Source organism: Typopeltis vanoorti, chromosome 19 (genome assembly GCF_054136105.1).
Source record: "Typopeltis vanoorti isolate ZY-2024b chromosome 19, IOZ_Tvanoo_1.0, whole genome shotgun sequence".
Taxonomy (NCBI): Eukaryota; Metazoa; Arthropoda; class Arachnida; order Uropygi; family Thelyphonidae; genus Typopeltis; species Typopeltis vanoorti.
This window is the reverse complement of record NC_143567.1, coordinates 93,000,575-93,013,611: the sequence shown is the minus strand read 5'-3', so window position 1 is coordinate 93,013,611 and position 13,037 is coordinate 93,000,575. Positions and strand designations below refer to the sequence as shown.

At 36.2% G+C, this 13,037-nt stretch overlaps 1 protein-coding gene across 2 annotated transcripts in view; it reads right to left on the bottom strand.

The window, feature by feature from the left end:
• Positions 1–6,015: 6,015 nt before the first annotated feature.
• LOC150096346 (EF-hand calcium-binding domain-containing protein 4B-like) overlaps positions 6,016–13,037 on the bottom strand; it is a 70,197-nt gene continuing 63,175 nt past the window's right edge. For both annotated transcript variants that reach the window (XM_090408991.1, XM_090408993.1), the window contains exons 19-20: positions 9,056–9,132; positions 6,016–6,204 (exon numbers count right to left, since the gene is read on the bottom strand). In XM_090408991.1, coding sequence (XP_090265117.1) covers positions 6,120–6,204; positions 9,056–9,132 — 162 coding nt within the window. In that variant the 3' untranslated portion in view covers positions 6,016–6,119. The remainder of the gene's footprint in view (positions 6,205–9,055; positions 9,133–13,037) is intronic.

Here is a 13,037-nt window from a genome sequence, read left to right as displayed (position 1 = left end):
AAAAAAAAAAATCAGCTAACGCCTTTTTATTCCCGTATATACGGGAGTAGGCGAGGCCATTTAGCCCTATCTAACTTTTTGGAGACTGAGTGGGCAGTTCAATCTCCACTGGTACCCAATCAGAGACAGATGGCCCAAGGCTATCACTAATTAAGCGGTACGCAGTGAAGAGAGACGGCTCAAATGTGCCGCCATCTCGTGGTCTCTAACCCTAACACAATATATTTAATGTCTGAAATAATGTGGGTTCTACGGTCGATTTTCTTGAATTTACAGGACGAAAAACCCGAGTTTCCGGGAGGAAAAACCTGCTTGCCCGTGCCAGAGATCGACTAACTCGGGAACCGGTCGAAAAAAGGCTTAGAAAAATTTCCTCTAGTCGCCGACTAGACTCGAAACCAAGACTTCCTTCGTGCGGCCTAGCGCGGTGGTGTGCAAACGCCACATCCACTGAGCTACACAGGCTCTTTTTACGAGCATATTTTCAAGCTAAAATTCTATAGCTTTCATATAATAATTGTAACATGCAAATAAAAATATTTTATTAACAATTTAATATATCTACCATATTTTATATAATATGCTAAGTTTTCGAGAAATATATTTTCATCAAAGTATGTTTTCTGACACGAAAATCGGCAGTGACGAACTTAACTTATACTCAGAAGTGCAATGAAAGAAAATAATAGTTTAATTTCGTTCAGATATATGCTTTATTATTCAATTAAAATATACAACAGAATGCAAATTTGAGTATAACTTTCTAAAACAGATATCCTAATAAGTTAAAAAAATACTTATTAAAACGTCAAATAATTTTGATACAGCGAAAGAAGTTTATTTTTTTCTTCATTTAAGTACGTTCCTTTTTGTCAGTTGTCTGTAGGTGAATATAGAGAGTTCCGAATGTTGAAGAGCTGTTGATGATGGACTATGTTGTAGACACAGTAATAAGGAAGTTGCATTCCTTTCTGAAGGATATTAGTCACAATTAAAGTCTTTTCCCAGAATACCGAGAATGGAAGAATGAGTATGTACCAATAGACGCAAAACCATGCGATTTCAAATGCTACGTATTTTAGCAACCCGATCCAAAACAGCAGCCAGAGGACATGCTGAGCTACTTTTGATCTGTCCTCAGAGACGAAACGAAGATATATGAAATAATTCCCAAGTGTAAGATGGACTTGCGGTTGTGGCCTAAGAAAATAAACAACAATATTATTATTGCACCGTTTAAATCAAATCTTTTTATTTTATTTTAAAATTTTAATACAATTAAACTTCGTTTCATTTTGATAATTTACTCTTTTCTTTTATTAATGTGAATAGCACCGAAGAGCTGTAAACAAACTGAATCAGTTGAATTGGGCTAAGGGTTATATAATCCCTGACCCTGATCTCAAGACATTCGCAAACATCGATGCTCAAAGTAACCTCCGAAACAATCTGTTGTTTGGAGATCGGGTACAATCTCCACTCGATCAACCAGATCCCTATACAACTAGATGAGGATTGAATCTGAAATCACGTGGACATCCATTGCACTGTCTTTCTTCGACCTTTATTATCTCCATGCGATATTAGCTTGCTGAGGCTAAATACTCCATTATTCAATTTAAAAAGAACAGCCCATTCCACAATGATTCAACTTTAGATATGCAAAACCTTAATGCCATTGAGTTTTATATTTACATCTTTTAGCTAATTTTTTAACAAAATGCTACAAAGACTTTTCATCTTTGTTGGGGAGACTTCTGAAAGGAAGTCTCCCCAACAATACTTCTGAAAGGAAGTATTATATTACTGATATAATAAACATTATAAACAAAAACGGCTTCATTCAAGATATATAGTTAATCTCAAAAATACTCACCCAGTATTTTGGGAAGGAGTCGCGTTTGGTACGGATGCCATATTAGGAACAATATAATCACATCCACAAACTGTACTAACAAATATCAGCTCTACACAGAACACTCTTGTTTAGGTATATAAAACACAACAATGAGAACCACGAATTGTTGAATTACTCCAAGAATCTGGGTTTTATTGTTCTAACTGTTATAACAATCAAGTCCAAATTCTCGGTGTACTTTTACAATTTGACCATTTAAATGAAACCAGAATTGCAATAGCCTGACAAAAACAAATGTCAATAAACAAAGCAAAAAATAATAAAATAAAAGCATAATCTTCGCATTAGAGTTGCCTCGGTATACATTAATTAAAAGACAACGAACTATTCCCAGGAGTATGGCGCCTTTTATTAGTGCTTAAATTACGTTCCTGATATTTCGAACTGTTGGCTCTCATCAGAAACGGTAGAAACATAGAAAGCAAAAGCTTTCTCAGTGTCATAATTCTTATGTCAGATCTCATTGCCTTTTTAAGCAGTGCATACAAGGCAACTCCAATGCTGTGGGTTACATTCTCATAAGTTATTTGGTAAATATTCGAAACTTTACATTTCTTTCTATGTTCGGATATAAAATATAGCTGGATTCATAGTATACTTCATTTTAATGTGTTACTTTGAAACCTTTCGGCTGTGTACTTTTAGTAAAACCATAACATTTATATACAGGACTTGATAAATACGCATGCCTATTCGATGGTGGCAAGTAGATTTTGTTGGGTGGCGAGTATCTGCAGAATGAACAAAATAGAATGTTTTTATTAGAAATAAAAAAATAAATAAATAACTTCTCCAACAACGGTACACCACTAAAATGCATCTTTTAATTCTTTTTTTTTGTTGTTGTTATGGGTGTGTTACTCTTTAAATAACTGTCAATTCCCCGAACACATACTGTAAATGTCTACAAAAGGAATAAATCTGTTATTGTAGTTTTACAGCTGCAATTTTAAATTGCTATTAATGCTTTCCTAAAACGAAAACAGTTGTTAGTGGTTAAAATGAACAAATTTAACTTCGTATTTTTGTGATGAAAATTTATAACTGCAAGCTCCGTAATAATAAAAATGTTAGTTCCACTAACGTTTATCGCGTTTTTTTTTTTAAAAAAAGAAGAATAACGTACGCTGTCTACTCATAGATTTATGTCCTTATAATTAGTGAGTCATTCCTCTATAAACAATAGAGACTATCCATACCCATACATCGATTCGCCAAATAGCACATTTTATGAATGTCTGTGTCCTGCTCGATGGAGCCCTAAAAATTTTGGTTTGGTTAGTTTATGCCTTGTTTTGATTGTCACTATTAGTGGTATCTAGTTTTGATGTTTTTATACATACACGATATGTTGAGGGACCTATTTTTATACATACACGATATGTTGAGGGACCTATTTTTATACATACACGATATGTTGAGGGACCTATAGGCATATCAGTGCTATGTGTTGGGTTCAGATGAGGACTAAAGTAGAAGTTTATGATTTTTTTAAGAGCTGCAGGATGTAGTTGTTTTGATGACATGTGATGGCAGAGATGGACGGGGGAAAATGATGAATATAAGCATGTTCTGTGCGTTTTCAGTTGCACAATAAAGGGATGTTGGGCAGCTCTTGTATTAATATGTGCAACCGAAAGTGGAGGAATGATGGTTGCCAATTCACTGGAACAGTGACATGGAAGCACCTGTAAGTCTGTAAGAGAGGGATCATCTATGAACCTAATTGCAAACCTTGGCTGGCGTGAAGGATTTTAAGTTTGAAGTTTTAGGTGCACCACTCCAAACATGTAAGCAGTATTCTAAACATGGAAGAGTTTTGGATTTGTATATGGTTAGGAGTTGATTGGGTGTAAAATAGGCTCTTGAACGAAAGAAAACACTACGTTTCTTGGAAGCTGAGGAGGTTATTGATTTGATGTCTTTATGCCAGGAAAGACTGGAGGTAAAAGTTAGTTCCAATCAAAGAGATCTGGTCTTGTCTGGCGATTGTATATTACTGAGAGTAATTGTAGGTGAGTTGGGTTCTCTTTTGAGCGAGAAAAGGCAAGACGAGAAAAGGCAAGACTGTATTTTTGTGGCATTAAACATAATAAGGTGGTCCTCGCCTCGTTGAAGAATAGTATGCAGATCAATGTTTAAGGAACTAGTTGTAGATGATCTTGTAGCCTGGGATACTTCATGGTTTGTCAAATGAGTATAGAGTACTATCATCTTGCAAAGCTGTGAATGGGATTAATGATTATTTTGAATAGGTCATTTATGTACAGAAGAAAGAGAGTAGGTGATAGGACAGAGCCTTGTGGCACTTCAGCATTGGTGGTAAAAGTCAAAGAGACAGGAAGCCATCTACCATGACTCGCAGAGAATGACCAGAGATAAAGGTGACTACCCAATTATGGCAAGTGAGAGATTGACCGAAGGATGGCAATTTGTTTAGTAGGCCTTGATTCCACACACGGTCGAAAGCTTTGGAAATGTCAAGGACTACAGAACAAGTTTCTCCGAACCTTTTCGTGTCCAGCGGTACTCGGTCAGCTGTAGATCTTGAATTGTGGAATCGGTACAGGTGGTCGCTGATTATATCGGGCCTCGAGTAATGGAGGAGTTAGCTATTGATGAATTTCTCCATTATTTTGGAGAGGATTCAGGTGATGGCAATTGATTGGTACTTTGACGGTAGATTTCTATCACCCTTTTTTTGGAATAGGATAGATATAACATTGCTTCCATGCATCGGGATAAGCACCAGATATTTATAATAAATTATAGAGACGGTGTATGACAGGTGATGCAAGAGGTCAGCTTTATCTTTCGGTGAAGTAACAGTGGTGCCATCAGGATGAAATAAGAATGGGAGGATAGAAGAGCAGAAGTTGCGTCCAACAGCTTTAGCAAACGACCAAAAGGCACGGCTTCTATTTGGACTTAGGAGGCGAGTTTTCTGCTGGCGTCCTTTATGAAATCGGATTTGGATCCACTGATGACTGATTGGCATATGCTGCATGTTTTGGTATAAGGCAGAGTATGATACGATCACGCGCGGTAAGCTGAATTTTCTCTTTGATTGATTTGACATTCAATTCAATCAGGACTTGGAAAGTGGATGTAGATTATGGATTGAATGGGGAATGAAGGCCTTCATACCAGTGAGGATAATTTCTGTAATTCGTTCATAGTAGGTGTTAGGATCAGATGAGTGGAAGTAATAGTCAGACCAAGGAAAGAAATGGAAATTCCAGAGGTTATCCCAACTAGCTCCTTTGTAGTGCAAGAGGATGCAAAGTCATGAGTGGTTGGAGAATGGGCGTTTTGTGAAAGAAGAGACTTACGAGATTGTGACCTGAATTACCGAGAGAAGAGGAGACCCCTCCAGTGTATCTGGAAGGATAACTGGTCAAGAAAAAGATATACAGTGTATTTGGAGAGTGGAGACTGTTATCAGGAATTCTAGTGGGTAATGTACAGTCTGTGTTAAGTCGTTACTTATGACAAAGACTTCTGCTTCTCATCTTGGTTGTTGGTGTTAGAGTAGGGAGCCGTGGAATTGTGGATATTGAGCCAAGAAGATGACCTCACTATTTGAATAGCTGGATTTCAGATGGTCAAGTTCCGTGGAAAGGAATGTAAAGAGATCTGAGTGGTTATTAGTTTGGAGACTGGTAAATGCAACAAAAAAATGTTCTAAATAGTGCAAGGAAATCTTGAGCCAGAGAAAGTCAAAAGTAGGGAATTCTAAATTAGCCATTCCGTGGCAGGCTATGTCACATTTTACAAAGGCAGAGGTGCCACCTTGTGGTGAAAAGAATGATGATAGGTGTAGATTGGACACTGGAGGTGGACAGTAGACGATCTGGGTTTTTACCACAAATAAGATGTCTGGAAGACTGCAAGTGATGGTGGACGCCATTTGTGTTTATGTTATTAGCACGGATTTTTAGTAAAGAGGATGTGAAAGTGAATTTTTATGAAGCTATTCTGTTATGGTTTCTATGTTGTGGCTGGTTGTGATGTGTTAAGGAAGCTTTATTGTTTTGTTCATTTTGTTTCTGGCAGCAGCAAGTGTTCCGAATGTTTAAATAATCATTGAACACAACTGAAAAAATATTCCTTTAATTCAGTGAGGTGGTATTGCTATACATTGAGGTGGATGATCATCTTAATATTGTCCCAATGAGAAACTGCTTCAGATATCTAACTATTAACAACATTTCTTTTTCTTTGCTTCTTCTTGATGTAGCTTTAGTACCCTTTCCATTTCTTCGTCTTCCTTTTCTTGAAGTAAACTGTTAAAAAAATGAAAAGAAGCGAAGATTAGCTCAATAAGCAATCTGTAAAACTACTGGTGAACTGAAATTCGAAAGGTCATATAAGTACACCCCTTACGTAAATATGTGTGTCTTAATATAAGGCTGACATTAATTTTTTTAACCTATTTATTATTTCAATTGCATTTTCCAATATTTAAGCATTATATAATCAATGAAAGGATAGGGTGGAATTGGCATTTCAGAGTTCTATTTCTTACATACGTCATCACTCTTTGTAATTGTTGACGGTATTTTAACATTATTGACGCAACTCTCTCTTTTCCTGGACTCTTGATTGTTCAAATGTGAATCTCTACAAACTGCATTAACAGTTAACGGGAAACTGCTATTATTTTTTAACATATAAAGTAATTCAGTTTATAATGATGTTTGTGTTTGAAAATACAAAACTTGAAACGAAATCTTTCTGAAAAACGTGTTTGTCATCGTTTATCTTTTCCAAGTTTTTATTTAATAAAGCCAATGGTAAGGCAAATGTGTGATAATAGCATTTGAAATACTTGGACTACTGATTCTTGTAGGGAAAAAAAAACAGTATCTATTGCAGATAAGAATATCATTTCGCATAGCTAAGACGATCTCCTTTTCTTTACAAATGCTCTTTAAAATATCGATAAAGATAGATTTAAATTGTTTAAACAAAAGCTCATGGCATTAAGCTGGTGACTTTAAATAGAAAAGTGAACACGTATCTTCCTGTATTGTATTCCTCCAATCTACCTCACTCACCTCGAGTTCATAATTTATATTGCCTTATGTTTTATTAGAGGAAGCTGATCTATGCATTTTATCTCTCAATTTTTGGAAATAAAATAGATATCTTCTATGTAATGGATTTTGGAAAATCTCTTCCATAAAAATGAATAAATCACAACTTGCATTAGCGTTTTTCTATTTGTTTTTTATACTTTATATCTCCTTTAACAAAACGATATATATATAAAAAGTATATACAGGGTGTTCGGGATAAATTTGACATATTTATAATTAATTATATTTTTCCGTAAGTTACATGTATTAACACACACTTCTCTTCATTTAAAAGTTTGGACCCTTCTTCATTCACATACAAGATGTCAGAAAGGATGGATAGCTGGAACCCACCTGAATCATGGAAGAGAATAACTTGTATCATGATGATTCGTGCCCGCCATCAAAATAAGGATATTACGACTGCTGCCCAATGCTCCCTGAATACAGTAAAAACAATCAGGCATGAACTAGAGACTTGCAATGGTGACTACGAGGATGTAGCAAGAAGAAAGATCCGTAGCAGACGATCTGATTGCGTTCGTACAGCAGAATTCCTCGCAAATCTGCAGGAACAGGTGTTGAAGAACCCTGGCATTAGAATTCGGGCTTTGTTCGTGGAGTTGCTAACTGTAGTCAAGCCCTGGATAACAAGGGTAGCCAATGGTAGGCCGTATGTATGGCAGCAGGATTCGGCCCCTTGCCACACCTCTGGGAAAAGTCAAAAATGGTTGTCTGAAAATTTCTACGACTTCACCAGTCCAAATGTTTGGCCTCCAAACTCCCCAGACCTTAACCCCATGGATTATTTTGTATGGGGCGCAGTTGAAAAAGACACCAATCGCACTTCCAGTAATACAAAAGCCCAGTTAATGGATAAAATTAAAACAGTTTTTGCGGCCCTTCCCAGGGAGACTGTAGCATCAGCTTGTTCGAGGTTCCGAAGCAGAATTGAAGCTGTGATCGATGCTAATGGTGGTTATTTTGAGTAAATCCTGTTGATAGTATTGTAATTAACTCTGCCTGTAATGTTTTTTTGTCAATTCATTAAATTTAATAGATACAAAGAAGATTTTCTTTTTCCTTACGAAACTGTCAAATTTATCCCGAACACCCTGTATATGTATAAGTGCATATATAAAAGATATGAAAATTGGAATGATTGTAGATAGTTTCGGCTCCTTATCACAACAGCATGATGGCAAAAATTTTCATGTAAAGCTTCGTGTGAAATGACTCCAACCATGAAGTTATTTCAGTCTTGGTATCTCAGTTTGTATCGAAAACACTCTTGGGTTTGAAAACCTAGGTTTCAATTCCCCTGTAAATGGTGAGAAGTACTTTACATACGAAGGTGAGTGGGCTCATATGAAGAGGTAGTATGGTTTTACCATTCAGAAAGTAGGAATTTTCTCCCCCATAAAACCAACCTGAGAACACAATCAATAAGACAAAAACACTGCCCTAATACCTGAATTGTTTTGATCCCAGTTTCAAATTACAGCAACAGCTTTCAACAATGAGAACTCTGTATTTATGCCAATCAAGATTATAAGGGACTACTATAGTATACTGTAGGCTGTTTTGTGTGTGCTTGTACGTGTCTTAAGAGAAACATTATCCTCTCAGACTATAAATTTCTTCTTAGTCGGATAAGGATAAGAGGGGAGTTCCACTCCCCCCGCAATAATAATAGCTTTTTTTTGGCATTACTTATTTCTCAAAATGCAATTCTGAGTGAGTGAGTGAGAAGAGTGCGCAATTGTGGGGGAAAGGGGGGGGGGAGAGATTACGTGCGTGCAAGTGCATGCAGAACCTGCTTTATCTAATTCCACCCTCGGTCACTTTAAAAACGTTTCAAATTTCAAAAGCAAATATTGGTTTACTCCTTAGCTAAAACAATGCTGGATATGTATTATATTTCTTCTAATTATTTTTTATATTCCAAATGAAGCCAGTTAGATTCTTCTCATCTATCCTTAAGATTTTTTATAGGATTTGACAGTTAATTATTAAGCAAGTCTATTAAGATAGGAAGGACATTGAAATTACTGACCTGGCCATTGATTTTATTGCTTCAATCACACTTGCCCCTGTTTTGGCACTAGTTTCATGGAACAACGCACCAAATTCCTGCAGAAAAAAAGGTGAAATATATTTTTTAAAATAAGTTTAATGTAAGTTTGCGTAAATCATTCAACTCTTTAAATATTAAAATATAAATAAAGATTTTATTTTGGCATCTACGTAAAATTTATCTACATTATATGAAACCACTTAAGATCGTTCTAATTGTTGGTTTACTAATTGTCTTGAATGCTTTCAATAGAATAATCAAAAACGAAACAAAAATTGTAATAGGATACGAAAGATCTCGCATTTTCTATTTTCGGCATATTTCCAAAACTTCTGTTCCTATAAAGGTGGAAGCAGTCCAATACTGAGTTTACTCATGCATTCTGTATACGGTTTTGTTCTCGGTCCACTTGTGCCTGGCTTATTTTATTTATTATCTTGCCTGTCTTAAAAACATTTGTTCAGTCTCCTAAGTGTTTTTATACTATAATGACAGGATGATACTCACGCATGAGGCAACATTGATGGCGGATTAAATCGAAAAACAGATTACTAGACTTTACATGGATCGCTTAGTTCAGCAACTCATAATACAGAGAACGAAGAAAATATGAACATAAAACATCCCGAATCGTAAGTCATGCCTGCTTTAAAGGAATAGCTAAAGATAACTTGTTTATGTGAAAACGGATTTTTTTTATTTGATAGCAAACGGAATATATTAATAGAACATCAACATATGTCTTCAGTTCAACAGCATCATTTCTCAGTGTCTGTGCTACTGTTGTCCTTGTGGTTTTTATTTAAGGATTATCAGGGATGATTTAGGCAAACATGACATATTTGTATTTATATTGACGCCATTTAACCTCTGATAATGCTGATACTACAAGTGTATTAATAGTATGCAGGGTAATATGCAGACCGGTTTTAAAGTACTATAATATCTCCTTAAATCCATAAAACTCCTGGCATTATTTTCTCATTATGCAAGATATATCTGTGCTTAGCATCTCCCTTAAAAGTGATGGATATACGTGGTTTCTTCAACATCTTTAAAAGTAAATCTCGGAGATTATCGTCATGTGAAAAGAAGTATGCGTTTATTAATGACGTCAATTGAGATATTTCCTCTGTTACAACTTACATTTATTTAGGTTAATTAAATGTCATTTGCAGTGTGAGATTAATGCTTCTAGAATCAATCTAGATCAATTTAAGGTAAAGTCAAAACAACAGCGATGACTTCCTCTCCACACCGGAAATATGAGGCTCATTATTCTCCTTGTAATAGCTTTAGACACTTATTTTAGTTTCCGTCCTCTAACTTTGAAATATAGATGGCATAATAATACATAAAAATTAAAGGCATGAGACTCCAAGACATCTTATGCAAGGGAAAACCCTTACAGATCGAAGTAATATAGGATTCAAACAATGTCTCCATTCAATGTATCGCTATAATGTCTTGAAAGACACAATATCTCAAAGTCAAAGCCCTGCATACGAAAGATCAACCCTATAATTTACCATGTGTAGGCAAGTGATTAAGGAGAATGTTGATCAGCTACTGTTGTGATCAGAGGAAAGCGAAGGGGTGATAATAGTTACGCATACCAGCCACTAAATCAGAAACGTTTTGTATATTTTCAGTTTCCGTATAGGCATGCGACTGCCAGTGCTAATCCTCTTCAATTCCGTGCGCATAGTTCGGTGAGATGTAGTTCGGGAACAGCCTTCATCAAATGCTTCGATCAACTGATGCACTCAGGAAGTTCTGTTTGTCTGTATACAAGTCTTCGCAGATGACTGATCGCATCCCTAACAGACTTAGGATCGCAGCTACGCCTCTTATATAAGCAAACAAAGAGGGTTATTTTTCCACTGATTAAACACCCAGAATATCTCGCCTTTCGAGAATTCAGTCACTTCCGCTTTTTAAAATCGTGGCTCCAGCCAGAGGAGTACTCACATTTCTGAAAAACGCTCTACTAGCGTTATTCAGAAATGTTCACGTGAAACAGCTTTGCGTTACGAAGTGTTGCACGCACGCACGCACGCACGCACGCGCACACACACACACACACACACACACACACACACACACACACACACACACACACACACACACACCATAGGAGAACTTACGGTAAAGATGTTTTTAACGCTTGCAACTATGACCCAAATATGAACTTCAAAAACTTCGAAGTATGCAACAAGACCCATTATATACATGATACGGATTTTTTTTTAATATTTATATCTTACAAATGTTTTAATTACTTTCAATTTCACAGTTAATTTCAAGCTATTACATCTTATCGCTTGTTATGAAAACGTTTTGCAATTAGCATTATCAGACTTTTACTGCAAAATAACTGCATAAGACATATGCGGCAAAGGTTACATTGGCAACCTGACCACTCTTGTTTTATTGCTGATCGCAGAAGGTATTGTAAAATGGCAGTTATCCTTCGACGCTTGTAAACAAGCCTTCACTTAAATTATTCATGATTTTCCGATATCTCGAAGGTTCTCAGATACACTATCTCCCTATCTTGTGTTTATGGCTATGTTTTTCCGGTACTTTTCCATTGTATTTGTGAGCATCAATTGATCAATCTACCTTCACAACAGTTGATTGTATTCTGATGGGGTTGGATGAATACAATGTATTCAGGCCAGTAAGGTCATCTTTAGTTCCATTGATAACTGTTGCTGGTCTGTGTGCTTTTCTAACTTCAAAAGGGAATTTTAGTAATGTGCATAACAGAAAACGCAAGTTGTATGCTGCATTTACTTTGATCCCTTGCTTCTATGTTCTCTTTTCCAAACGCATCACGCATTTTTTTTTTTTTTTGACAAACTAAAATCTTTGGTGAAAATTGGAAAAATGGTACTCCAAAATATAGGGTTTTAGGATATGAAACAAATAAGATAAAGCACTTATCAAGTTTGAAGTTGGATTGTGTATGGATATTGACCAAGTTCGATTCGTATTTTATACGTTTAGAGCAATACTTGTGGATACAGTTTATATTAAATGTGCCTATGCTAATAACGGTACATCTCTGTAAGACAAGATCCAAGATCTCCCTTCTTACGTTTCTAAGAAGGGAGGAGGTGAAGTGGATAAAATGCCTCGTTCTAAACATAATGAAAAACCAACGATTTCTCTCTCTCATGCAATTATTCAGTCAGCAGAATTTCCATTATATATGAGCAGGTATTTATGAAGACAGATTAAGAGGTTCTGTAAGACTGCTTAGCAAAATAGACTTATAGAACCTTTGTAGCATGACTTCTTCATAACGTGATAGAGAATAACTCCCATGACTTGCTTGATGACGTTTCTTTGGCGTGGAAGAGAAATGCAGTTGGTGCATAACGAAATTCCACCAGAGTTAGCCGTTGTGTCCGAGGGTATGTCGATCAAGAGTATCCTGCAAGATGTAATGGTGGAGGTGGAGGAATTACATGATTTTCTTGGTCACGTGACCCAAGCTCTGTGGATTGTTTGTTTGTGGGACCATTTGAAATTATTGGCGTATTCTACACTAGTGGGGAATTTTGATGAGTTGCAAGAACGTATTCAACATATACTGTATGTACTGCCATGAGATACCAGCCAGGAACATTGGAACGCAGAAGGAGGCTATGAGATGTCTCAGACAACTGCCATCATTATGGAGACTTGCTCTAAAATTCGTTCATCATGCAGTGTTTGTTTTACAATTACTACGGGATGTATGCTTATTTCATGACGTTTCTGGTTGTGTTGTTGGTATATATTCTGATATTACAAACTGCTGTTATCTCGGGAATGCGAGGTTTTCGGAACCCATCTTTATTTGAATCTTTTCGTTAGTTTTGAGGTATAGAATATCCCTTTAAAGTTTATCACGAATCACAGTGTACAGATTTGTCATTATTGCACCATTCATAACTTAGGTTTAATATAT